General features: G+C 36.7%; 1 protein-coding gene across 1 annotated transcript in view; it reads left to right on the top strand.

Annotated features, from left to right (window-relative positions):
- Nucleotides 1-26,136, top strand: part of cacna1ab (calcium channel, voltage-dependent, P/Q type, alpha 1A subunit, b) — a 331,651-nt gene that overhangs the window by 244,579 nt on the left and 60,936 nt on the right. Inside the window, 7 exon segments of the mRNA XM_030154455.1 lie at nucleotides 781-864; nucleotides 10,725-10,841; nucleotides 10,939-11,004; nucleotides 11,610-11,707; nucleotides 13,096-13,246; nucleotides 14,234-14,361; nucleotides 16,585-16,681. Coding sequence (XP_030010315.1) covers nucleotides 781-864; nucleotides 10,725-10,841; nucleotides 10,939-11,004; nucleotides 11,610-11,707; nucleotides 13,096-13,246; nucleotides 14,234-14,361; nucleotides 16,585-16,681 — 741 coding nt within the window.

The raw sequence follows: 26,136 nt of genomic DNA, 5'->3' as shown, positions 1-26,136 counted from the left end.
CAAACACACAAACATACACACACACTAACACTAAACACACAAACTAACACTAAACACACAAACACACTAACACACACGCACAAAGACAAATACACACTAACACACAAACACACACACAAAAACACAAACACACATATACACTAACACAGCAACACACTAACACACAAACACACACACATACTAACAGCATCACACAAACACACACTAACACACATACACACACACACATACACAGACACACACTAACAAACACTAACATTAAACACACACTAACACACATATACACGTACACAAACACACACTAACACAAAGACACGCGCTAACACAAACACACACACACCTTTCTCTCTCCCTCCCTCCTTCTTTCTCTCTCTCTTTGTCCCCCTCCCTCTCTCTCTCCCTCTCTCTCCCTCCCCGCTTCTCTCCCTCTTTCTCTCTCCCTCTCTCCTTCTCTCTCTCTCCACCTCTCTCCCTCTCTCTCTCTCCACCCCCCCCCCCCCCCCCCCCCCGGCCTGACCCGGTCTATATTCTTTCCAGTTTCATCCTATTATTCATTTATGACTCTGGTTATTTTCGTAGACAGATCTAGACCACACTCTTCTGTCCCTGATAAACCCACAAACGTACCATGTTCAACACCAGTCACACCCACAGCCTCCTTTACAGTACAGCCTCGTCTCCACGGTAACCACACTGCTATTGGCCAGGGGCGTGTTCCTTCCTCCGCCCTCCACCGGTGGCTAACATCTGCCTGTTTTTTCTGTCTTTCCTCCTTTCCAGAATTTCTTCAGAGACGCCTGGAACATCTTTGACTTTGTGTCTGTCCTCGGTAGCATCACGGACATTTTAGTGACAGAGTTAGGGGTAAGTGCTCCGCTTTGGTTTCTCGACAAGTCAAACTCTTTACCTCATGACATCAGTTTGATGAATCAAAAAGAACCACCAATAGTTTTGAATCATTAACAGAAATATCCAGAGGTAATCTGACATAGTTTTTATATCCGTCTGACCACAGAACTAGTGTCATGTCTCTTGAAAAGATGGCATTTTTAGATTTCTTTTTTTTTTCAGATTTTAACCCATAAAGATCCAAACATCCACCTTTAACCTAAACCATCTACTGATCTAAACTGTTTAATGCCTATTGATCCACTAATCCTATCAATACATGTCAATAATTGGTGTAAAATAAAGTTTAATCTTAATTATTCATAGGATAAAATGTACAAAACTTGTAAAATTAGAAAAAAAATTAGCAAAACACTTGAAAAATTTGGAAGAAATGAACCAAAAAATCTTCAAATAACAAACAAATTCTTCTAAAGTGAGAGGAAAATGTGAAAAATACAACAAAAAATAAGAAAAAATGAATATAAAAAACACAAGGAAGAAAAATAACTTGTCCATGCACATTTATGTATTTATTTAACCCTTAAAGACCCAAACGTCCACCTTTAACCAAAACCATCTACTGAACTAAACTGTTTAATACCTGTTGATCCACTGATCGTATCAATACATGTCAATAATTAGTGTAAAATACAGTTTTAGCTCAAATATTCACAGTATGAAACTGTTTTTCAACCTTGGGGTTGGGACCCTACATGGGGTCGCCTGGAATTCAAATGGGGTCACCTGAAATTTCTAGTAATTGATAAAAAAAAAAAAAAAAAAAAAAAATAAATTATTAATTAAAAAAATATATGGTGAGTTGACAGAGACAATCACAATCCATAAAAGACATGACAAACTGTGGTTGTGAAACTGCAGCACTGTGGTTCTGTTTATGTGTCAAATGTTCATTGTGGTCAGTTTCAGATGCTGCAGCTCTTTCATAATACATAGTTTGAGTTCTTGTTTGTTCAGTATTAATTGTCCTCCTTGTAAATCACAGCTGGACTGACTGTACAAATCCTGACCAAGGAAAATAAAATTCATCCTTTGTACAGTAATCTACACCTGGATTTACTGCCTCCGTCTACAATAATATACATTATATAGACTAAATGTCCTCTAAAATTAATGTTTATTTGCAACATAGTATTACATTACTATTAAATTATCAAAAACAAATTAATTTTAACAAAAAAAAAAAAGGCTCTGTTTTGAATGTCTGGGGTCACCAGAAATTTGTGATGTTAAAATGGAGTCACGAGCCAAAAACGGTTGGAAACCACTGATATTAAATGTACAAAAATTGTAAAATTAGAAAAAAAATTCACAAAATACTTGAAAATTTCAGAAAAAATGAACCAAAAAACCTTTAAATAACATGAACTCTCTCTCTCTCTCTCTCTCTCTCTCTCTCTCTCTCTCTCTCTCTCTCTCTCTCTCTCTCTCTCTCTCTCTCTCTCCTCTCTCTCTCTCTCTCTCTCTCTCTCTCTCTCTCTCTCTCTCTCTCTCTCTCTCTCTCTCTCTCTCTCTCTCTCTCTCTCTCTCTCTCTCTCTCTCTAAATGCACCTTTAATATTCTGTTTATTTGTCCATAATCCTGTTTCTTGCTGTTAATTGTGATTGTGTTTATGTGTATTTATTTTGTCTATATTTCTACTTTCATTAGCTAATTCTAATTGTAAATTTATCATCTGTAAACAGTGGAGTTCAGCCCCTCTCTGTCCACCAGCTCCCGTCTGTTTATTTTCTTTACACTAAACACCAGTTTGGACTTGAACCTGTTCTACTGTAGCACCAGTTTGGACTTGAACCTGTTCTACTGTAGCACCAGTTTGGACTTGAACCTGTTCTACTGTAGCACCAGTTTGGACTTGAACCTGTTCTACTGTAGCACCAGTTTAGACTTGAACCTGTTCTACTGTAGCACCAGTTTGGACTTGAACCTGTTCTACTGTAGCACCAGTTTAGACTTGAACCTGTTCTACTGTCCGTGCTAAACCCTCAGCGGCTTCACTCCACCAACAGTATGGGAGCTAATGACTTCAGATCAGTGTTTTCCAGTGCGTGGAGGTTCCCTGTAGACATGTTGGAGGTGTTAAATGTACGAGTCCATCAGTGGAACAGGTGTTAATTAACATTCAACATTCAACTAATCATGTCAGACACCTCATTGATTATCTATCCAAATGATGTGGGCATTATTGAGTTCAGGACAAGCCCCTGCAGCGTGTTCAGGAGACGCTAACGTCACTTCATTTACCTGGAATCATCTGAGAGTAGAAGTGTGGACAAGTTCAACATATACTAGGATTATAGAAGATGAAGACGTTACATTTAAAGTCAGAATTATGTACGAAAAAACCCTGAATTAAAACAGTAGGAATGTCATCGAATATTGGACTTAATTGTACTCATTGTGTTGTAAAATGGCCACTGTTGGTTTTTTTAACCCTATATTTGATGTTTTTTTGTAAATGTAAGGGAGTACAGATTACATAATTGGCCTCTGAGAATTAACAGAAAAGAAAAAAGGTATTTTTCAAGTTTCCAAATATTTCAAATTAAATATACTTAAACTAAATAAACTATGTGAATATAGAAATAAAGGAGTAAAATACCCAGAAATAAAAGAGTAAAATACCCAGAAAAAAGAGTAAAATACCCAGAAATAAAAAAGTAAAACACTCATGTGACTATAGAAATAAAAGAATAAAGTACTCAGTAATAAGAGAATAAAATACCCATGTGAATACAGAAATAAAGGAGTAAAATACCAATTTCAATATAGAAATAAGAGTAAAATACCCATAAATAAAAGGGTAAAATACCCAGAAATAAAAGAGTAAAATACCCAGAAATAAAAGAGTAAAATACCCAGAAATGAGAGTAAAATACCCACGTGAATATAGAAATAAGAGTAAAATACCCATAAATAAAAGGGTAAAATACCCATAAATAAAAGAGTAAAATACCCAGAAATAAAAGAGTAAAATACCCAGAAAAAAAAGAGAAAAATACCCAGAAATAAGAGTAAAATACCCAGAACTAAAAGAGTAAAATACCCAGAAATAAAAGAGTAAAATACCCAGAAATAAAAGAGTAAAATACCCAGAAATGAGAGTAAAATACCCACGTGAATGTAGAAATAAGAGTAAAATACCCATTTCAATATAGAAATAAAAGAGTAAAATACCCAGAAATGAACGAGTAAAATACCCAGAAATAAGAGTAAATTACCCAGAAATAAGAGTAAAATACCTATGTGAATATAGAAATAAAAGAGAAAAATATCCAGAAATAAAAGAGTAAAATACCCAGAAATAAAACAGTAAAATACCCATTTTAATATAGAAATAAAAGCTCTATTTCCACCTTCAACATGTCTCTAAACTCTCTCTGAATCTCTGTATTTTCTTATAAAACCCAACATCCTTCTGGACCTCACTGAGGCATAGGATTGGACCCATCTATAATGTCAGTGGAAATGACCATAAATAGTCATTTGTAGAGCTGGTACCAGAGAGCGGCTGATCGTCCTGTTCTGCGGTGGTCGGTTTTCTCTGCTGCTGCTGCTGCTGCTGTTGTTGTTTGATGACTGTTGTGTTTCTCTGACCCTCATAATGATTGGCTCTTCCTCTTCTTCTATCTCTTTACATGCTTTCTTTAACCCTCTCTACTTTGTTGGCGCCCTCGCCCCTCCCACTCCCTCCTCCTCTGATAAAATCCATCCAATCAAAATGCACTATGAAATCCTTCATCGTGTTCTCCATCCGTGCTGCGCCATGACATGTGGTGGTGGTGCTGTGATGATGATGATGGTGATGATGATGATGATGATGATGATGGTGGTGATGGTGTGTGTTTCGCCCCATGTCCCTGAACCAACAACAATAAAACACACAACCAACCCCCCCCCCCCCTCCTTCCCACCCTCCTCCACAAAAATATGTCTTTACCTCTTACAATGTTCTACAATTGACCAAAAAAACTAAACCAAACCAAACTCCTCCCCCATTCATCTCTCTACATCTTCGCACATGTAGAATCTGGTTGGTTTGTAATTTATATCTCAAAGCTTTCTGCTGCATCCTCATTGGTCATGTATCCTCCAACCCCCACCCCCACCCCCACCCGCCCCATGACCAGTCTTACCCCAGTACGCCGTCCCAGTGCATGCGCTTCCTGGATGAACACCTTTAGATTCTATAAAATGTCATATAAACAAACAGAAGGAAGTAATTAGTTACACTTACACATGCACATAACATTACTGAAAATGAGGAATTAGTTCCATTTACACATGCACATAACATTACTGAAAATGAGGAATTAGTTCCATTTACACATGCCCATAACATTACTGAAAATGAGGAATTAGTTACATTTACACATGCACATAACATTACTGAAAATGAGGAATTAGTTCCATTTACACATGCCCATAACATTACTCAAAATGAGGAATTAGTTACATTTGCACATGCACATAACATTACTGAAAATGAGGAATTAGTTACATTTACACATGCACATAACATTACTGAAAATGAGGAATTAGTTCCATTTACACATGCACATAACATTACTGAAAATGAGGAATTAGTTACATTTACACATGCACATAACATTACTGAAAATGAGGAATTAGTTCCATTTACACATGCACATAACATTACTGAAAATGAGGAATTAGTTCCATTTACACATGCCCATAACATTACTCAAAATGAGGAATTAGTTACATTTGCACATGCACATAACATTACTGAAAATGAGGAATTAGTTACATTTACACATGCACATAACATTACTGAAAATGAGGAATTAGTTACATTTGCACATGCACATAACATTACTGAAAATGAGGAATTAGTTACATTTACACATGCACATAACATTACTGAAAATGAGGAATTAGTTACATTTACACATGCACATAACATTACTGAAAATGAGGAATTAGTTACATTTACACATGCACATAACATTACTGAAAATGAGGAATTAGTTACATTTACACATGCACATAACATTACTGAAAATGAGGAATTAGTTACAGTTAGTAGTATATGTGCCAAGTTTGAAGTAAATTGAAACAAAATGTATATTTTTATAGACATTTGAATTGAATTGTAGACAAATTTCCCCCATTATTAGTAAATGGGGGGAAAAAAAAAGATTTTAAAAATGTATATAAAAATTGAACTTTGACCTACTGTTCCCAAAATGTAATCAGATTTATTCTGGGTCACTGGTAATCTATAAACTCAATTTGGTCTGAATTCAACCAATAGTTTTTCTGCTAGAGTGTTAACAAACACACAAACAAAACAAAAAGCTGTCAGTTATTGTACTGTTCATAGATTCATGATAAACTCATCCTCTGCATTTTTCCCATTTTCAAACAACACAAAAATAAATGAATAAATAGAAAATGTAAATTTCAGTGATTGCATTTGTTTAATTAAATTAATCGTAAAGGTAATAACTTTTCAGTTGCTGCTTATAGAATAATGTGTCACTTTAGATTAGATTACATTACATCACATTACATTTGATTACATTAGATTAGATTACATTACATTGCATTAGATTACATTACATTGGATTATATTATATTAGATTGGATTACATTAGATTACATTGCATTGGATTACATTAGATTAGATTAGATTAGATTGGATTAGATTACAGTAGGTAAAATTACATTACATTACGTTGGATTAGATTAGATTACATTAGGTTAGATTACATTACATTACAGTAGGTTAGACAACTACATTTCAGTGGGTTAGATTAGATTACATTAGGTTAAATTGGCCTTGCATTACATTACAGAGGGTTAGATTACATTACATTACATTAGATTGGATTGCATTACATTAGATTAGATTAGATTGGATTGGATTGGATTGGATTAGATTACATTAGATTAGGTTAGATTACATTAGATTACATTAGATTGGGTTACATTACATTACACTAGGTTACATTATCTTACATTACTTTACATTAGATTAGATTACATTACTTTATTTTACATTAGATTAGATTGGATTACATTACATTAGATTACATTACATTAGACTTTATTGACCCCACATTAGGGAAATTTAATGGTCAAGGCAGCAACAGAATAAAGTGCAAGAAAAAGTGTACAATAACGATAGATAAAAACAAACAATATAAAATAAAAATAGTAATAAAAACTATCGAGTCTAAATCCGTATTTTTGAGTGGAATTGCAGGAAGTCCGACAGTACACATGAGAATATAATCCTGTCATTTGTAATATTTTCCTGCCAACGCTCCCCCTCCCTCTTATATCCCATTGGTTGTAACTGATCAGCTGACATGTCATGTGATTAAAAGGACACTGTTCAAAGGAGGTGAATGAACAGTGGACATGTGACCTGCCCCCCCCACCCTGGTCCCTACTGGTCTGCATGTAGACCACCTCTGTCCTCAGAAAGGATGCTGTTATGCACCGCCCATGCCTGCAGTGAGGCTGCCTGCTAAGCCCCTCCCCTTGCCCCTAAGCCCCTCCCCCTGCCCTTCCCCCTCATGCTCCTCTAATGCCTTGCCTGTCAACCACAACACGCCTCACCGACAACTTCAGACGCTTATTCCTCTGTGTGACACTGGAAACACTGAACTCTTCTGTGTCTGTGACTTTAATTATCATCATTTAAAGAGGAACTAGGCAACAATCAACCGTTTTGGTTTTTTGTTTTCGAACAGAGCTGGTAGGTCACTAGGGCAGTTTTGGAAGTTCGTCACAAAGTGCATTGTGGGTAGTGGAGTTCCACACAGCCGCAGCAGAAACAGTCAATGAAGCCGTTTCTGTGTTTGTTTCCGCTGCAGTCATAATCCAGCTGCATGGAGCTCCGCCCAAGGTTCTAATAGTTTTAGATTTTTCATTATAGTTTAGTTTTATTCAGTTTGGACTTTTTTTTCTCTAATTCAATTAGTTTTAGATTGTTTTTAGAGCAGGTTTGTTAGTTTTTATTAGTTTTAATTTTTTTGTACATGCTTAGCTTTAGTTTAGTTTTAGTATTAATTTTAGTTTTGTCGTATCTTTTCTCTTCTTCTCCATCGTATTCAAATAAATCCCAGACAGGACTCTGCTGCTTTCTCCCAACTTTAGTCTCCATGTTTCCAGGTAGAGTGGGGACCAGAAGACGACTGGAAACCACAAGTGACGGACCGTCAAGTGTCGTATGGTGCCGCTAGCTAAAATTGCTAGAGCGAAATAAATCGCTTTCGTATCAATCTGACATTGACAAAGATGAAAACGAAGGGAATTTTATCCATAATTCTTATCTGTTTTAGTTAGTTTTGTAAACACACAATACAGTTTCATTTAGTTATCGTTTTTTCTTTTAATTATAGTTTTTATTTATTTCAGTTAACAAAAATGTTTTTACAATTCTAGTTTAATAACCTCTAATAACCGATAATAACCTTGGCTCCGCCTCCCACAATGCACGTCATGACGAACTTCCGAAAATGCCAGAGTGACTTACTGACTCTGTAAACAAATGGACTGTTTATGGTGGAGTACACTGCCTTAAACTGTTCACCATGAGGGCACAGATTCAGGTGCGTAATCACAGAAAGACTAACAGATTCATGATACTTAAGCTGTGACTGGGATTTAAAGATTTGATGAAAAATTGGTAACAAAAGTCATCCGCAGCTTTAAGCACCACTATGACGACGGAGCTGTTTAATGAAGGTCCAACTCCTGCTTAGTTCCTCTTTAAACGACAGCGCCTGTCATTTTATTTGAACTCTTCTAGATCTAAAACTTTAATATGAGATTATATTTTTTATTTTTTGAAGTGTCTACTGACACAGTACTGAGGCACCAAATACGGGTTTGTCTGTTACCACAGAGCCAATCAGCGCCATCGTTATATCATGGTCTAGACTGGGAACGTACGTCCTGAAAAAGTACCAAGGCAGTCCTGTAACGAATAGGTCAGACTGAGACACAGTGAATGTTTAGCTCATTTAGTAACATATGATTCAGATGAAGGTCCACATCCTTTTTACTGTCAGTATTCAGTACATTTTACCACACACTGAAATCCAACCTCTGCTTTGAACCCATTTCTAGAACCTGCAGGAACCTGCAGAACCACACACACACACTGCAGACTAGGAGCAGAGGGCGCCTCGGGGAGCCAATGGGGCGCTCAAGGGCACATCAGCCTGGGACTGCAACGTGGAAGACTAGGGTCCAATTCCTGGACAAAGTAGCTTTTTTTTTCCCCCTAAAGATTTTCAAACAGGGATGGGGGGGATGGGGTGGGGGGGGTAGGTAAATCCAACACTGATCTAAATCAGCCACTGGGACAGTGTTCAGAGAGCAGAGTTCCACTGAACTGACACAGAACTGAAGTCACATGACACACTAACGCATTGATCTAACATGTAGCTCCACCCACCTTCTCAAGCCTCCAGAACAATGAACATCATAAAACAACGTATAGAGTATTTACAACAATAATTCCTATTCTATACTATATACTATCACTAATTAGTGGTTTCTTCCATATATGACCACAGTACTAAGGCAACAAGAGGTTAATGAGTTCATGAACAGGATCTGTGATTGGCTCTAGTACAAACTGGGGTGCCGAAAAAAAAAAAGAAAAAAAAAAAAAAGGTGGGGTGGGGGGGTTAAACATGACAAATTCATGGGGCCCAAGATTTGTGGGGGGCTATAGAGCAGTGGAGGGGGGTTCCAGTGGATACAGGTTAGAAGGTGTGAAAATGTGGTTTAAAATCCGCTAAATAATAGGTAAGGCAAGTTTATTTGTTTAACAGATTTCATGTCCAGGACAATTGAAAGTGCTTTACATCAGACATAAAAGCATCACAGGAGATGCATGAAACTACTTTTAAGACGAGAGAAAGTTCAAATATAAAAACATTCCAATTAAAATAGACATTAAAAATCATCAGCAATAAAATGTGATTTTAAAGTTCATTTAAAAGACATTATTTAAGAGTTTAAGTGTGTGATAGAGGAATAGAAGTCAGGAATCGGACGTTTAAAGTATGTTACGTTTCAGTTTCGTTTTCACGCTGGCGTAACTGATGTTATGTACCCCCCCACACACACTTTGATAGATCGACAAGATACTTAATTTTATGAATGGGCCCATAATGTTTAGCTTTCATGGGGGGGCCCACAGTTGGTAGCGGTGCCCCTGAGTACAAATGCTAACATTTGATTGGCTCTGTGGTAGTAGACCCGCCCATATTTAGTGCCTTTTTCCTTTCCACCCTGTTTTAATCCCTTTTATGGAACACCTGCTGACATTCAGTGCAGTATCCTGTTCTGACGTCAGTGTGCATGTGTGTGTGTGTGTGTGTGTGTGTGTGTGTGTGGTTGACAGACACTGTGCACTGTGCTCCATCATGTGTGGCCTGCCTGACCCCAGATCAGTGCATTTGGTTCTATTAAAAAAAAAAAAAAAAAAAGCGATCTGCTCTACCAGATTGGATGATGACCTTTAGACTGAATTATGATTTGGTTTTTTTTTTCTTATTTCTGTTTTTTCTTCTCTTTCTTCCTCTTATTTCTTGTTTTATTTTATTTTATTTTGTTTTATATATATATATATATTTTTTTTTTTTTTTTTTTTTTTACCTTTATCTCTATTCAATGCCTTACGTTTGCAGTTGAATTCTATTTTGTTGGGTTTGGGTCTTTCTCCTCTTTCTTCTGCTGTTTTTTTTTTTTTTTTCTTCTTTTTTTGTTTGGGAGTGGAGCTCTGTGTTCGGTGAAACTCACGGTCTTCTCCCTCTGTGCTGTAGAATAATTTCATCAATTTGAGCTTCCTGAGGCTGTTCAGAGCAGCCCGACTCATCAAACTGCTCAGACAGGGAGAAACCATTCGCATCCTGCTGTGGACCTTCGTCCAGTCATTCAAGGTATGACGTCCAGAACAGAAACGCACCTAACGAACCCCCAAAAATAAACTGGCAGATACTGGAGGTCCGCTTTTGTGTCCTTTTTTGGTTCTTCTAGGCTCTGCCGTATGTATGTCTGCTCATCGCCATGCTCTTCTTCATCTACGCCATCATCGGCATGCAGGTGAGTGTTCATGTAGTAGAAGAAGAAACATGACATGTACATGCACATTTATGCATTTATTTAACCCTTAAAGACCCAAAAGTCCACCTTTAACCTAAACCATCTACTGATCTAAACTGTTTAATACCTGTTGATCCATTAATCCTATCAATACATGTCAGTAATTGGTATAAAATACAGTTTTAGCTCAATTATTCATAGTATAAAATGAGGAAAAAAAAATTGGAATAACAATTTTAAAATTAGGAAAAAATTAACCAAAACACCTTCAAATGTGGCATAAACATGAACAAATTCTTCGAGAGTGAGAAGAAAATGAGAAAAATACAAGAAAAATAAGAAAAAAATGAAATAACAAAAAACACAAGGAAGAAAAATAAAATACACATGCACATTTATGTATTTATTTAACCCTTAAAGACCCAAACATCCACAGTCCCTTGTCCCAGTCCTTGTCTGAGAGCGGTACACCTACGTCCTAGGACTCTTTAACTGCTGTGGTTCTTCGTGTCTCATCTCCTCATGGTTCTTTTCTGTCTTTTCTGTCTTCTTCTCTGTTTTTCTGCTGTTTTTTTTTTTTTTTTTTTTTTTTTTTTTTTTTGTAGTTGTTTGGGAATTTGAAACTGGATGAGGAAGGAGAGTCAGCCATCAACGAGCACAATAACTTCAGAACCTTCATCATGGCCCTGATGCTGCTGTTCAGGTCAGTTAGTCCACAAGCATACACTTATATTCAAGAGCAATAAATTAAATAGAAGAAAAGAGAATTAAGTTCAAGGTGTGGGAGACTTTCGTGACGAATTTTTCATCAGATCTGTCAAACCTCAGTCATATCCTCAGTATCACGAATCTGTGAGTCTGTCTGTCATTACTCACCTGAAGCTCTTGCATTTCAGTGAACAGTTTGTTAGTGCCATCCACCAGAAACAAACCATGAGTTTACAAACAGAGGCGGGAGGTCACTCGGGCATCTGAGGAATTTTTTGTCACGACGTGCATTGTGGGAAACGGAGGTTCACGCTGCCGCTGCTGCCACTGCTGCTGCCGCTGCTGCTACCGCCGCCACTGCTACCGCCACCACCGCCGCCGGTGCTGCCACTGCCGCCGCTGCTGCTGTGCAAACCTCCCTGCAGCGGCAGCACAAACCTCCCTTTCCCACAATGCACATGGTGACAAAAAATTCCTCAGATGTCCGAGTGACATCCTGCCTCTGTTTGTAAACACATGGTTCGTTTCTGGTGGATGGCACTAAGAAACTGTTTACCGTAATGACAGACAGACTTACGGATATGTGATACTGAGGATATGACTGAGGTTTGACAGATTTGATGAAAAATTTATCACGAAAGTCTCCCGCACCTTTAAATAGAATAGAATACAATAAAATTAAATTAAATTAAATTAAATTAAATAACATAGAATAGAATAGAATAGAATAGAATAGAATAGAATAGAATAGAATTAAATTAAATTAAAAAGAATAGAACAGAACAGAATAGATTTCGAGTTTTACAGGGTTAGTGTACAGTATTGAAGTCATTACATGAGGATCCACTGAAGGACTAAACTGTACTTGTGGTTAATGTAACTGAATATTCCTCTTATATTCCTGTACTTGTGGTTAATGTAACTGAATATTCCTCTTATATTCCTGTACTTGTGCTTAATGTAACTGAATATTCCTCTTATACTACTGTTCAAATGCAGCCTATGTAAAATAAACCCTACATTCAGAATGTTCACCACAGATCCGTCAGGGGTTAAAGGGTTAACTACATATAAATGTACCCAGTTAATGCAATGGTTTCTCTTTATCTTTAGGATGTATTTCATTTACATTTACATACATGAACTTTCCGTGTTGATTAAGTATTTTACATTTATCCTGATAATTACTAGTACTGACTGATATGAGCATGTTTTATCCATATGAACACATTTTAGCCATATGAACGCATTTTAATCATATGAACATGTTTTATCCATAAGATGACAGTTTTGGTCATGTGACCCAGACCCTCCTGTGGCCCCTCAGTTTGCCTGTATTCTAAACCAAACTGCCTGTTGACTTTGTGTTTACGTCTGATGCAGGAGCGCTACAGGGGAGGCGTGGCATGAGATCATGTTGGCGTGTCTGGGCGGTAAGGACTGCGACCCCATCTCTGGAAACACAGACGCAGAGTGTGGCAGCACCTTCGCATACACGTACTTCGTGTCCTTCATCTTCCTCTGCTCTTTTTTGGTGAGAAAACCTTCACAAAGTGTCTTAAATTCATTGTGTAAGCCTGCAGTGGGTAACGGTTCTGCACGTCCACAGTCTGACTGGGCTCACAACAGAACCAGAGTGACAGGGTTTAGAACATGGAAGTGGGTCCAGATATCAATAATAAATACAATATACAGATATAATAATAGATACTATTGATCACTGATAGAAGTCATATATGGACTGTCATTTGGGTCCATGACCTTTGACCTTTAGTGACCTTGAAGGGTCAAACTCAATGTCACCAATGTCTACATTTTGACATTTTTCTCCTCTGAAAATACTGATCAGATTCATTTAGATTTTATATGTATCTTCTTTGGGACAATGTCACAGGTTTGAGAAATTTAGATTTTTGAATTTTTTTTTAAGAATTTTTCAATAATTTAAAATGTTCCTTTCCTTCTAATGGTCCATATGTTGGTGGTTTATAACTACGATAAATGATCACTGATAGAAGTAATTTTTATGGACTGTATTTTGAATTAGTTGAGTTCTCCTCCAGTGAAAGTCCCGCCCACTTCTGACAACCTGTCAGTCTCACAAATTCAACTGATTATTGATTCGTGATAGAACATGTCTGTGAGATTCAGCCATTGGTCCTATTTTTAATTGGTTTTCTTGCTTTGTATTTGTTGAGCTGATGACAAAAGTCATTAGCTCAACAAATTTCTTACTTTTCTCTTGTATTTCATTTTTCACTCGTTTGTGTTTTTATTATTATTATTTTATCTTATCTTCACATTCACTCAATATAAAGAAGGTAACATTATCCAAACTGTATCAGTTAAACAAGGCTTAAATATAACCCTGGCTCCACCCCCTTATATAACCTTATATAACTTTATATGACCTGATATATAACCTTTAAATAACTTTATATAACCTTATATAACCATATATAACCTTATATAACCTTATAAATCGGGGTAAACAGTCACCAGTGTTTGTTTTTGTCCTCAGATGCTGAATCTGTTCGTGGCTGTCATCATGGATAACTTTGAGTACTTAACCAGAGACTCTTCGATCCTGGGGCCACATCACCTGGACGAGTATGTAAGGATATGGGCCGAGTACGACCCAGCTGCCTGGTGAGTGACACACACACACACACAAATACAAAGATACACACACAAATACAAATAAGCATACAACTACACATTATATCTGTCTAACTCAGACACAAATGGACCAAAGTCTGTGGACCCGTTGAATCCAGGAGTTTCTGTTCTAACAGGGGTCTGGGATCCAAAACAATAAGGACTAATGTCAGAATAGAGTTTAATATTATGGGATAGATATCAGTGCATTGGTTACTTTGGGTTAAATTATTATATTTGTCTCTAAAATGACTCAGAGAGGGTTTGGACTTGATTTCTCTCTTTTTTTTCCATAACTCTGATTTTCAATGTTCTCCTTCTAAATGTATCTAATATTTTTCCTGCTCTGACTGTAAATAATAATTTCCATCTACTTTCATCACATCTGACTGAGGAATAAAAATCTACCATTAAACTACAGTGAAATATTGATGTTTATAAACTATATGGACATAAATATGTGGACACATCATGTCTCCAGCTGTCAGATGTCCTGTTCAGGAGGATCGGACAAACAAACATCAGTATTAATAATTAATAGGATATCTATCCCATAATATAAAACTCTATTCTGACATTAGTCCTTATTGTTTTGGATCCCAGACCCCTGTTAGAACAGAAACACCTGGATTCAACGGGTCCACATACTTTTGTCTATTTGTGTCTGAGTTCGGTCATTATGCTCTGATGCTAAGGGTATATAAACTCTACATTTATACATGTATACATACAGTCCACACACACACACAGAGTTGGAACCTATCCAATGCACTTCCACAGTGTGACCAGTTCTCCTGCTGAATGTAAAATAACCCTGACTTTCTCTCTTAAATTAGTCAGACTTTGGCGTCTTCCAGGAAATGTAATGACACAGGATCTACATTATGTGATGATAACATGTACCAATGGAACAGCTGATGCCTTTGTGTCTGAGCCAGGACTCGACCAACTGTATACTTCCATTTCTCTACTTCTGTTTTGAAAGTTGCACAGTTTGTGCGATAAATGAGATGAATGTATCCTCCCCTTCCTTTTCTCTCTCTGATGTGTGAGCATGAGGCCAAGCTCTTCTCTTTCTGAGTCTAATTAAATGTCTCTCTTAGTCCAGGGTCGTCTTAACAGCATTATGGGCTCATTATTGGATGGACGTCAGCGGTCTTCAGGACGTCATTTTACATCAACATAAGTCAAAGCCAGTTTAAACCGTGATGCTCCAATGGTTAGAAAGATGATTTTTAAATAAGTTTCAGTCTAGAATATGAAGGTTCTCCGGTACAGCATCATCACCATCATGCACATGAACACAGTGACATTAAACATTCAGAATACGAATTTTAAATTGTAGGAAATTATTTTCTGTACAAATTCTAGTGCAAAATTAAAAAAAAAAAAAAAAAAAAAAAGATTGTAAAATTTCAGTACAAAATAAAAAAATCTTTTTTAAAAAATTATTGAAAATTTTGTACAAAATAAAAAAAAATCTGTAAAAAAAATGGCTGAAAAATTGTAGTCTGAAATAAAAAAATCAGTAAAAAAAAAAAAAAATTAAGATTTTGTTCAAAAAAATGTCTATAAATGTTTGTACAAAATAAAATAATCTGGAAAAAAAATATTGAAAATTTTTAGTACAAATTTTTTAAAGTCTAAAAAAAAAGATTTAAACATTTTTGTGCAAAAAAATCTCTTAATTGATTTTCAAAAAATCAGTACAAAATAAAATGTTTTTATAATGATTGAAAAATTCCAGTACCAAAAAATTAAATCTTCACAAAATGATTGAGAAATCCCAAATAAAACTACAGTACAAAATAAAACAAATTTATATAAAAATAATGGAAAGTTTTGAGTACAAAATAAAAATAAATTATTTAAAAAATAACATAGAGCTTAAATTAATAGTTAATTAAGTAACTCCAGGCCGTTGAATGGTTCGTATCATATATGACACAAAGGACACTGAAGGGTTTCACACACTCATATTAGCTTGTGGTCCTAATGCTAGCGCTAACCCTATGCTAAGTGTCCATCAGACCCATGCGTTAAGGCGGCCCTGTCTTAGTCTAGTGTTTTAGTTTTCTTCTTTTTCATCTCCCAGTTTTTTTCTCCTCCTCTTTCTCACTCTTCTCTCTCTCTCTCTCTCTCTCTCTCTCTTTTTTCTTTCTGTAATCCATGTGTTGCTTCACCTAACCTCCCCTCCTTGTATTTTTCTTGCAGCGGGCGCATACATTATAAGGATATGTACAGTTTATTGCGAGTTATCTCCCCTCCCCTGGGCCTTGGCAAGAAATGCCCACATAGGGTGGCCTGCAAGGTTTGGACCAAACCCCTAAAGCACAAACTTAAACGCAACCTGCTCGCCTTTAAGAGACTGGAATGAATGTCGCTCTTGATCACTTTAAAAAAAAAAAAACTTTCTTACTCCAACTTTTGTTTTCTTGGGTTTGACTTTTTTTTTGTTGAGGTTTGCATTGCTCAGTTGTTTTAATCTCATCTCACCATTGAATCATTTTTTTGGAGAGTTTCTGTTGTATATTGCATTCTGACATGACAATGAGAATGTTTGGGACAATGCAGAAATGCACACACACACACACACACACTCTTGTACACACTATCTCTCTCTCACACACACTCACACACACACACACCCCTCCAGCGGTGTGTGTGAAGCATGAGGTGGTGCACTGCACTTTGCTATTGTCTTCTGACTGAACGCTGAGAAAATGACACTGTGTCCATTTCTGATCAGTCTTCTGTTCCCAGTCCAGTCCAGTCCAGACTCCAGTCAAACATTGTCTCTTTGGTTTTCTGCTCGCTGTCTAATTTTTGCCTGGGCAGAAAATAATGGTCGACCAAACGTGCATTGTTCTGGTTGGAGTTGGGGTTTGGATGCAAGAGCCAGGGTTCCTTTAATACAGAGACATAGGCAGAGTGGGCGGGGCCTCCTGTTGATGGAAAATTAACCCTCCGGTATCCCCCCACCCCCCAAGAGTATGCATAAAAGTAGGTAGTAGTAGTAAGTAAGTAGTAAGTAGTAGTAGTAGTAGTTAGCCCAGATTTTCTGATGCAACAAGATGTTCTAAGCACTCCTGTGTAATTTTTTTGAAACTGTCGTCCAAAACCCCACCCACCCCAAAAATTACTTTAACTCTGAAAATCCCTGTTTTTTGCAACTTTCACAGCTTCTCCACTCTTTTGTCCAGTGCAATGTATAAATATGTTCATGATGGGCCATTTAATGATCTTGCCGGTGCCATATTGTATCATAAGAGTACTTTGTACCATGAAAAGTCTAATGTCAAGGTCATGTTGGAGGTTAAAGGTCACCAAAATGCCTAGTTTTTTCAAAAATTGATACTATTCCGACATTTTTTCAAATCTGTCCTCAGTTCTCTTCCCTCTGGTTTCCTGGTGGGATCCCCCAAGGCCTTTGGCCCTTTCAAAGCCACGTTAGAGACTAAATATTGCAACATGTACATTCCATTTGAATTTTGAATTTGCCACCATTAGTGTGGCGGGAAACACTAGCACACATTTTGGCAGGAATCACTAACACTTCATTCATTTTCTGACACTACACCTTTTGTAGTGCAAAGCACTCTTAAGACATGACATGTCTCACAAAAAACATTTAAGGGCCCAGCATGAGCAGATTGCTACATTGTACTTTATCAAAAGTGAAGACGGTTTGAAAGTTGCCAAAAACCATGTGTTTTCAGGGTTGAAAAAGTAACTTTCAGGGTGGGGGTGGGGTTTTGGGCTTGATTTGAATTTTTTTCACATTTTTGTATTTCCAAGACATTGGAGCATTAGAAAATCTGTGCTAAAGTGGAATCTGAAAATTTTCCTGAAATAACCCCCCCCCCAGTAAAAGGCACAGTCGCAGAATAATGTCAAAAATGTTTTCATACAATTTGTTCTGAACTCTTTTGCTTTTTTTTTTTTTTTTTTTTTTTTGTATTTCATCAACTTGAGCTGTAAATAAAAATACCAGATACTCAATAACTGTCATGTTTTTAACCCTTTAAATGCTATGTTTATAATCAGGGTTCCTGCAGGTCATAAAAAGCATTAAAAGTCATTAATAAGATTTTGTCAAAACGCCGATGTAAAGATCTGCTTTTATGTCAAATATTTGACTATATTTTTAATTTATTACAATTTTGATTTTATATACGTAATATTTGGAACCAGTATTCACTTTTAAAGTCTTTGAAAAGGTTCGTTAAGCATCTGTGTGTTATTTATACAGTAAATTAGATACATTTTTCAAATCATATTTTATATTTTTTGTGTGTTTTCTGGCCTTTTGTGTTGATATAGTAGGTTAAAGTGAAAAAAATAATAAGCAGTTGATATAAATGAAGTTGTGCTGAGAAAAAAAGATACCAAACATGGGTATAGTAAACATTTCTTTATATAGTATATAAAGGCAAAATCAAAAATATTCAAAAATGGCCAAAATAGGCTCAGACCACTAAGGGTTAAATGACATTAAAAAACATTAACTTCAATGTCCAGAGGGATTAAAAAATTAATTACATTTGATGAAAAAAAACAGTGTTGTTCACGATTTATTTTGATTATATTGGAAAAAAAAAAAAAACAGCCTTAAGTTTAAAATTATTTAGGAATATCGAATTGAGATGATAGATATGTTTTTGTTGTTTTTTTTCGTGGTGTGATTGCTCGATGCTTAATATAATGGGAGTATATGAGCATTTTTAGCACACTATGGACATAGATGGTAGTGATGCCATTTTCTATTGTTTACATTGTGCAAACTTTTGTTGGTGGCCACAGTTTAAAAACCATGTAACAATGAACAACTTTTGAATTATAATCTAATACAAATTGTGAAAAATAATGTGAACTTTTGATAACCTGAAGTGCAAAGTGTGCATAATATGCTCACTCAGATACCGGAGGGTTAAATGAATGTGAGTAAAACACGCATAGCATAATATATTGAACTGTAAAATCTAATGTAGCAGCATCGAAAACATGAGGCTGGTGAAGAGACACAATTAACCCTGAAAGACCTCCAACTGCTCTCGTGGCGACTTCCACATGATTTCTACTTTAATGGAACCATTTTTAGTCCAACGGTCCGACAGGTCCCATGTTTCCCATCCGTCATTTGTAAACAAAGAATCTTCTCATAATAACTTGATATTTGTTGTGAAACATCTTTGGGTTAAGGTCTAGCAAGTTTGTTCAAAGAATGGGAAAATATTGATTTTTGAATTTTTGATGAATTTTTCTAAATTCCCACTGGTTTATAATGGGACTCATTTCAAAGTGTTATAACTTCAAAACAGTTGAAGGTATTGATATAATTGCTCTTGGTAATAGATAGGAAGTCACATATGGGCTTTGATTTGGTGCCATGACCTTTGACCTTGACCTTGATAGGTCAAATGAATGTCAATTATGTCATTGGACTACAGGAACCTTGGTCCTATTTTTACTAATATCACTGACTGAATTTGTTTTTGGGTTTTTTTCAGTTAATATCACATACATATATTCTCCATATTTAACTTACTGAACATGTAGATGTTCATAAGAACTCAGTTAATTTGAAGCCTGAGGTAAAATTTCAGCAAAATATATCATTAATTGAATGTACTCAGGAAATTTGCCTGAGTAAAATTTACTCAAATTAAAGAACATTTTACTCTACTCAGATAACATTTGGTCCCTCTCTAAAAAGAGTAAAAGTTACTCTTTGGGTAGCGCTCTGGAAACTCAATATAGAACCAAATTTACTCAGTATACAGCCAAATTTACTCAATATAGAACCAAATTTACTTAATACAGAGCCAAATTTACTCAATATAGAACCAAATTTACTTAATATAGAACCAAATTTACTCAATATGGAGCCAAATTTACTCAATATAGAATCAAATTTACTCATTATAGAACCAAATTTACTTGATATAGAACCAAATTTACTCATTCTACAGTCAAATTTACTCAATATAGAACCAAATTTACACTTTTTGAGGAAAATACTTTTGACTCTGGAAAGAAACACTCAGTAGTTTTTCCTGTGTAAAAACATTTACAGCCACTGTCATTAGTTCAACTACATGGTTTTTATAGATTAATTAATGTTGTAGAAGATGACAGTGTTTTAACATTCACCAATTTGAAATAGTATTTTATCTGAAGGATCTAAATGTAATGATAGAATTAGTGTTTCTGAAGTTATTAAACATTCGTAGATGCTTTTGGTCGCCAACAGCTGTTCAGGTCATTTAGGGTTAAACAGGTATTTTTTCATCATTCTCAGCTCCTCTAACATGTACACAGTGTAGTTCACCATTTTATTTTATATTAAACACAAATGCTCCGTCTTAGCAGTCGCTTCAACTATACAAACTCAGGTTCAAGATATGGCCACCTGTGAAATATTATTCCTTAATATAGACCAGGCCCAGGGAAAATAATTAACCCTGTAAAACCTTACCCATCAAAAACTAGACAAAAAAAAATACTAATTTTTTGGAATTGAGATGTTTATTAGACCTTTTAACAAAATCCAACCAAATATTTCACTATCATTTTGTTTATTGTATATTTTTGTATCACATTTGATACATTTGGGCATTTTTATAAAGAACATTACATACCTATCAATTTTTTTATTTATTTATTTTTTTTAAGATTTGTTTTTATTAACGGAAGCTTTAACAGGATGTTTATGGTGTTAAACAAACGTCTACAGTTCGTTACAGTGAGATAAGGCAATTTTACAGAAGGAATACGCATAAATGTATAAACTTTTACAGATACACCACACGGGGATAATTTAAATTTTAAATACAAAATAAAAACAATGAAAATCAAAACAAAACAAAAATATTATGCAGTATCAAATTTCATACAGACATTTTTAACAATTTAAGTGTTCTTCTTAACGTAGCTTTTTGAAAATTACCAAAGACTTTCCCTACAAAAAATGTGTGGATGATTTAACGATAGTGGCCATTTTGAAAAAAAACAAACAAACAAAAAAAAGCCTTTCCACTGGCTGTAGTGGACTCATAATCGACTAAAACACATATCAGGTTACATACAACAGGTTTTTAAGGCGAATATTGATCTTATTGATTAGATAGAAGTCTCAGAACCTGGTGTAGCAAATAAGATACAAAAGGTTTTAAGAATACAATAGAATAGAATAGAATGCTCTTTATTGTCATTATACATTGTACAACGAAATTGGGGAGCTTCTTCATATCAGTGCAACAAATATTAAAAGAGACAAAGTAGAAATAGTGCAATCGAAAAAAAGGTTTTAAAGGGTTTATGCAGTTTTTTTCTTAATGTAAACTGATCCAATCTGTCAGTCATTCGATTAGATTAGACACACTTTTAAAGACAACGGTAACGGGTCGTATATTCGGCGTCAGAACCGTGGCTGAACCCACTCTGTTTGTGTCTCTGGTTTACGGGGAATAGAAAGAAAGGGTCCAGGTGTGGGTGTGGTTTGGGGGAGGGGGGGGGCGGGGGGACTCTAGACATACACAGGTCTTGTGTCCATCAGGTTCCTCTTATTTGCCGCCTGTGCCGTACAGATGCAGATGTGGGAAGCATGGTTCAGACGCTGCAGCTCAGACCGGTCATGTGATTAAAGGGGCGGTTCACTCAAATCACAGCTGAGCCCACTGTCAATGTGCACCCGACTGAGGTTATTAACAAAAACTAACAAAATGACCGAAACTAGAATTGCAAAAACATTTTTCGTTAACTGAAATAAACAAGGCAAGGCAAGTTTATTTGTATAGCACATTTCAGCAACAAGGCAGTTCAAGGTGCTTCATATGGGACATTGAAATACAACGACAAGTGAAAAAGAAATACATTTAAAACATTATAAATGAAACATGTAAAAGGTGATTAAAAACAGCAAGTAAGAAAACAACACATAAAATCCAAAAATATAAAAACACACACATATCAAAGTAAGAGTTGCAGTGCAGAGTTTGGAAGGAGAATATAAAATTTAAAAAGTCAAAAGCCTTTTAGTCAAAGGCGGCAGTGAACAGGTGAGTCTTTAACCTGGACTTAAAAGAACTCAGACTCTCAGCAGACCTGATATTTTCTGGTAGTTTGTTCCAGATATACGGAGCATAGAAACTGAACGCTGATTCTCCATATTATAATAAAAAAAAAAAAAAAGTTTAAAAAAAATTTTTAAAAAAGAAAACTATAATTAAAAGAAAAAACAATAACTAACTGAAACTGTATTGTGTGTTTATAAAACTAACTAAAACGTATAAAAATTATGGATAAAATTCCCTTTGTTTTTATCTTTGTCAACGTTGGATTGATATGAGATCGATTTATTTCGTTCTAGCAATTTTAGCTAGCAGCACCATACGACACTTGACGGTCCGTCACTTGTGGTTTCCAGTCGTCTTCTGGTCCCCACTCTACCTGGAAACATGGAGACTAAAGTTGGGAGAAAGCAGCAGAGTCCTGTCTGGGATTTATTTGAATACGACGACAGAGAAGAAGAGAAAAGAGACGACAAAACTAAAACTAATACTAAAACTAAACTAAAACTAAGCATTTAGTAAAAAATGAAAACTAATAAAAACTAGTAAACCTGCTTTAAAAACAAATTAAAACTAACTGAATTAGAGAAAAAAAAGTCCAAACTAAATAAAACAAAACTATAATGAAAAATCCAAAACTATTAGAACCTTTCACCCAACACACGTCTGCAGCTCGAAGGCGTCCTATTTGTGCGGATTTATTGAATCGATTCAGCAGCACTTTTGCTAATATTCCGTTTATTCTCACATAGACTAGTGAGAGTCACTCGTTCGGTCAGAGGTGGAAGTGCTGCAGGACACACCCTGAAGCAGGTCGTCTCCACAGCAACATCTCTGACTGTATCGCGAGACTAGCTGCTGGCGACGGACGGACCGAGCCGAGGTAGAGAACTGCTGAACAGACCCAAAGTACTTCCAAACCTGCTTCATAACTAGGGCTGTGTATCGGCAAGAATCTGGCGATATGACACAAATCACAACACTAGGATTACAATACGATGTATCATGATACTGTTGAAAGGCAATTTTTTTTTTTTTATGATTATTTCCTTGAAGAATTGAATTACAGCAGAAATCTGCACAAATACTAAACACATTTTTATTTGATCCCAACAGGATCTAATGCTATATCACAAAATGTTCCTGTGTTCAAACTGAAATTCTGTTTTATAGACATTACAGTTTCAGATCCTGTTCAAATGTTCAGATTCTATTAGTTCAGAACTAACGTCAGAACAGTATTTTAGTTCAATCCCAACAAAGGAACTGACATTATTGAATAAAAGAGTGTTCAATAATAATAAATATAAGATATAAACAATAGATATAAGCAAAAAATCCCAAAAATGAACCTCCACAATATCTGCATTTAAATAAATACCTAAAAATAAAGATACAGTACCTTTTAATATCAATACAGTATTCTGAAATGAAATATCGTGATATATTGCAGAATTGATATTTTCTTACAGCTCTATTCATAATGTTCGTCTACATCTGTTTGAATTTTTAGCCCCTCTGTGCTGTTTTTAGGACCAGTTTCATAGAAGAACCCAAATACAAGAAAGGAAACATTCAAGATTTGTGCAATTTTTTTAATGACGAACACTATTTCCAAAACATAATTACGTTGTATAATGGAGAAAAAGTGCAACTTTTATGTTTAGTGGCTTACTGACAAACTACGAACAATGCAAATTGAGCATCGAGTATTGAATTTGGCAAGAAAATAATCCATATTGGTGTTTATGCTGTGAAAAAATTATTTGATTCCATGTAAAGTCTGCGCATTTCTGCAGATGGACAGAGTTAGAAAAGTTTTAGACCTATACCAGTGTTAAAAAGTAATGACTCATTCAGTTCAGCAGCAGAGTCCTGTCTGGGATTTATGTGAATTCAATGGCGAAGAAAAGATATAAAAAAAACCCCCTAAAACTAAGCATTTAGAAAATAACGAAAACTAATAAAAACTAGCAAACCTGCTCTAAAAACATATTAAAACTTAGAGAAAAAAAGTCAAAACTAAATAAAACTTAACTATAATGAAAAATCCAAAACTATTAGAGCCTTGATTTGAGTGAACTGACCTCTGACCCACCTCCCTAAGCTGACAGTGCCCCCCCACCCCGTCTGCATCCAAAGGCCCAGTCTGGAGCGCAGTGGTTTCCTGGTGGACACGCAGCCTCAGTAAACGGACTGCATTGACTTGTCATTGTGGCTCACTCCGACCTCTGCAGCGGTGCTTTTCTTTGCCTGCTAGAAGCCCCGCTGCCAGTTCTATCCGAGCGGCGAAAGGGGGGGGCCACCACCCCCTAAAATAATAAAAAAAAACAAAAAAGAAAAAAAACAATCCCAATCCCCTTTTCTCCTCGCATAGAACGGTATCTTTAACAAAAACTAACTAAACGATAACACCTCCTCCTCCAACCTTCCCTCCTTTCTCCCCCCTTCCTCCCCCTTTTACCAGACTATAGACACCACATAACAGCCCCTCTCTCTCTCTCTCACTCGCTCGCTCCCTCTCTCTCTCTTTTCTCTACTCTTCACCACAACAACCACATGTTCACTGCGACCAAAACAATAACCTCTGTGTATTTGTTTCCCTCCCTCTTCCTTTCCTTTGTCGGTTTCTTTCATTTTTCTCCCCGTGTCTCCTCCCCCCAAACACACCTCTGTTCTGTCTGCGCCCCCCACCCCACCCCTTCCCTCTTGTCCTTCCTACACCCCACCCCACCCCCCCCACCCCCCTCGACTGGTTTTCTTAATTTCGTTTACATGTCGTCCGTCTTCGTTTGTTGTGTCCGGTGTGTGTGTGTGTTTGTGGACATATGACTAAATGTGCGCCTGTACCGTGTGTGTGTGTGTGTGTGTGTGTGTGTGTGTGTGTTTGTTTGTCTATTTGTGGCCACCCCAGCGGCCGGATCACTTACACAGACATGTATCAGATGCTAAGACACATGTGTCCGCCGCTAGGCCTCGGGAAGAGGTGTCCCGCCCGGGTCGCCTATAAGGTAGACTCGCCCCCCACCCCACCTTACCCCCCCCACCCCTCCTCCACCACCACTCCACCTCCTCCCCTTCATTCCTGCCCCGCCACCACCCCCACCCCTCCCTCCCTCTCATCTCCGTCCTCTTTTCCTCCCCATCGCCGGGGAGGATAACTTCTGAAACCTCCCTGTTCATTAAACTCCTCCCCCTCCTCCTCCTCCACCTGGCCCCGCCCCCTCCTCCTCCTCCTCCTCCTCCTCCTCCTCCTCCTCCTCCCAGCGGTGTTCTCCTCATTGTCTGTTAGTGGTGGTTGTGGTGGTGGTGAGCGCTGTCCTCTCTTCTCTCTCTCCGACCGCGGGGATGGAGGGATGGGCTTTTGTCGTGCAGTGAAGTGAAGTGATAGTGGAGTGGTAGTCAGTCCTCTTTTTTTTTTTTATTTATCTATATATATTTTTTTTTATTTTTTGTAATTTCCAACCCGTCAAGCCGCAGGAGTAAGGGAACTGAGGAGACTTTGCCGGTCCTTCTGCAACCTGCACGGACGCATGCATGTGCACGTTCACTTACATAACAACCAAAAAAGAAAAAAAAAACACAGGTAGAACACAAATCTGATGAAAGTTTCCAAGAAGAAATTAATGAATTTAGAAACATTTCTTTGACATTAACATGTTTCCCATTCTGCATCCTAGAAATATAAGCATAT

The sequence above is a fragment of the Sphaeramia orbicularis genome, chromosome 1 (genome assembly GCF_902148855.1).
Source record: "Sphaeramia orbicularis chromosome 1, fSphaOr1.1, whole genome shotgun sequence".
Classification (NCBI taxonomy): Eukaryota; Metazoa; Chordata; class Actinopteri; order Kurtiformes; family Apogonidae; genus Sphaeramia; species Sphaeramia orbicularis.
Note: the sequence above shows the minus strand (reverse complement) of the source record. Positions and strands in the feature narration are given on the sequence as shown.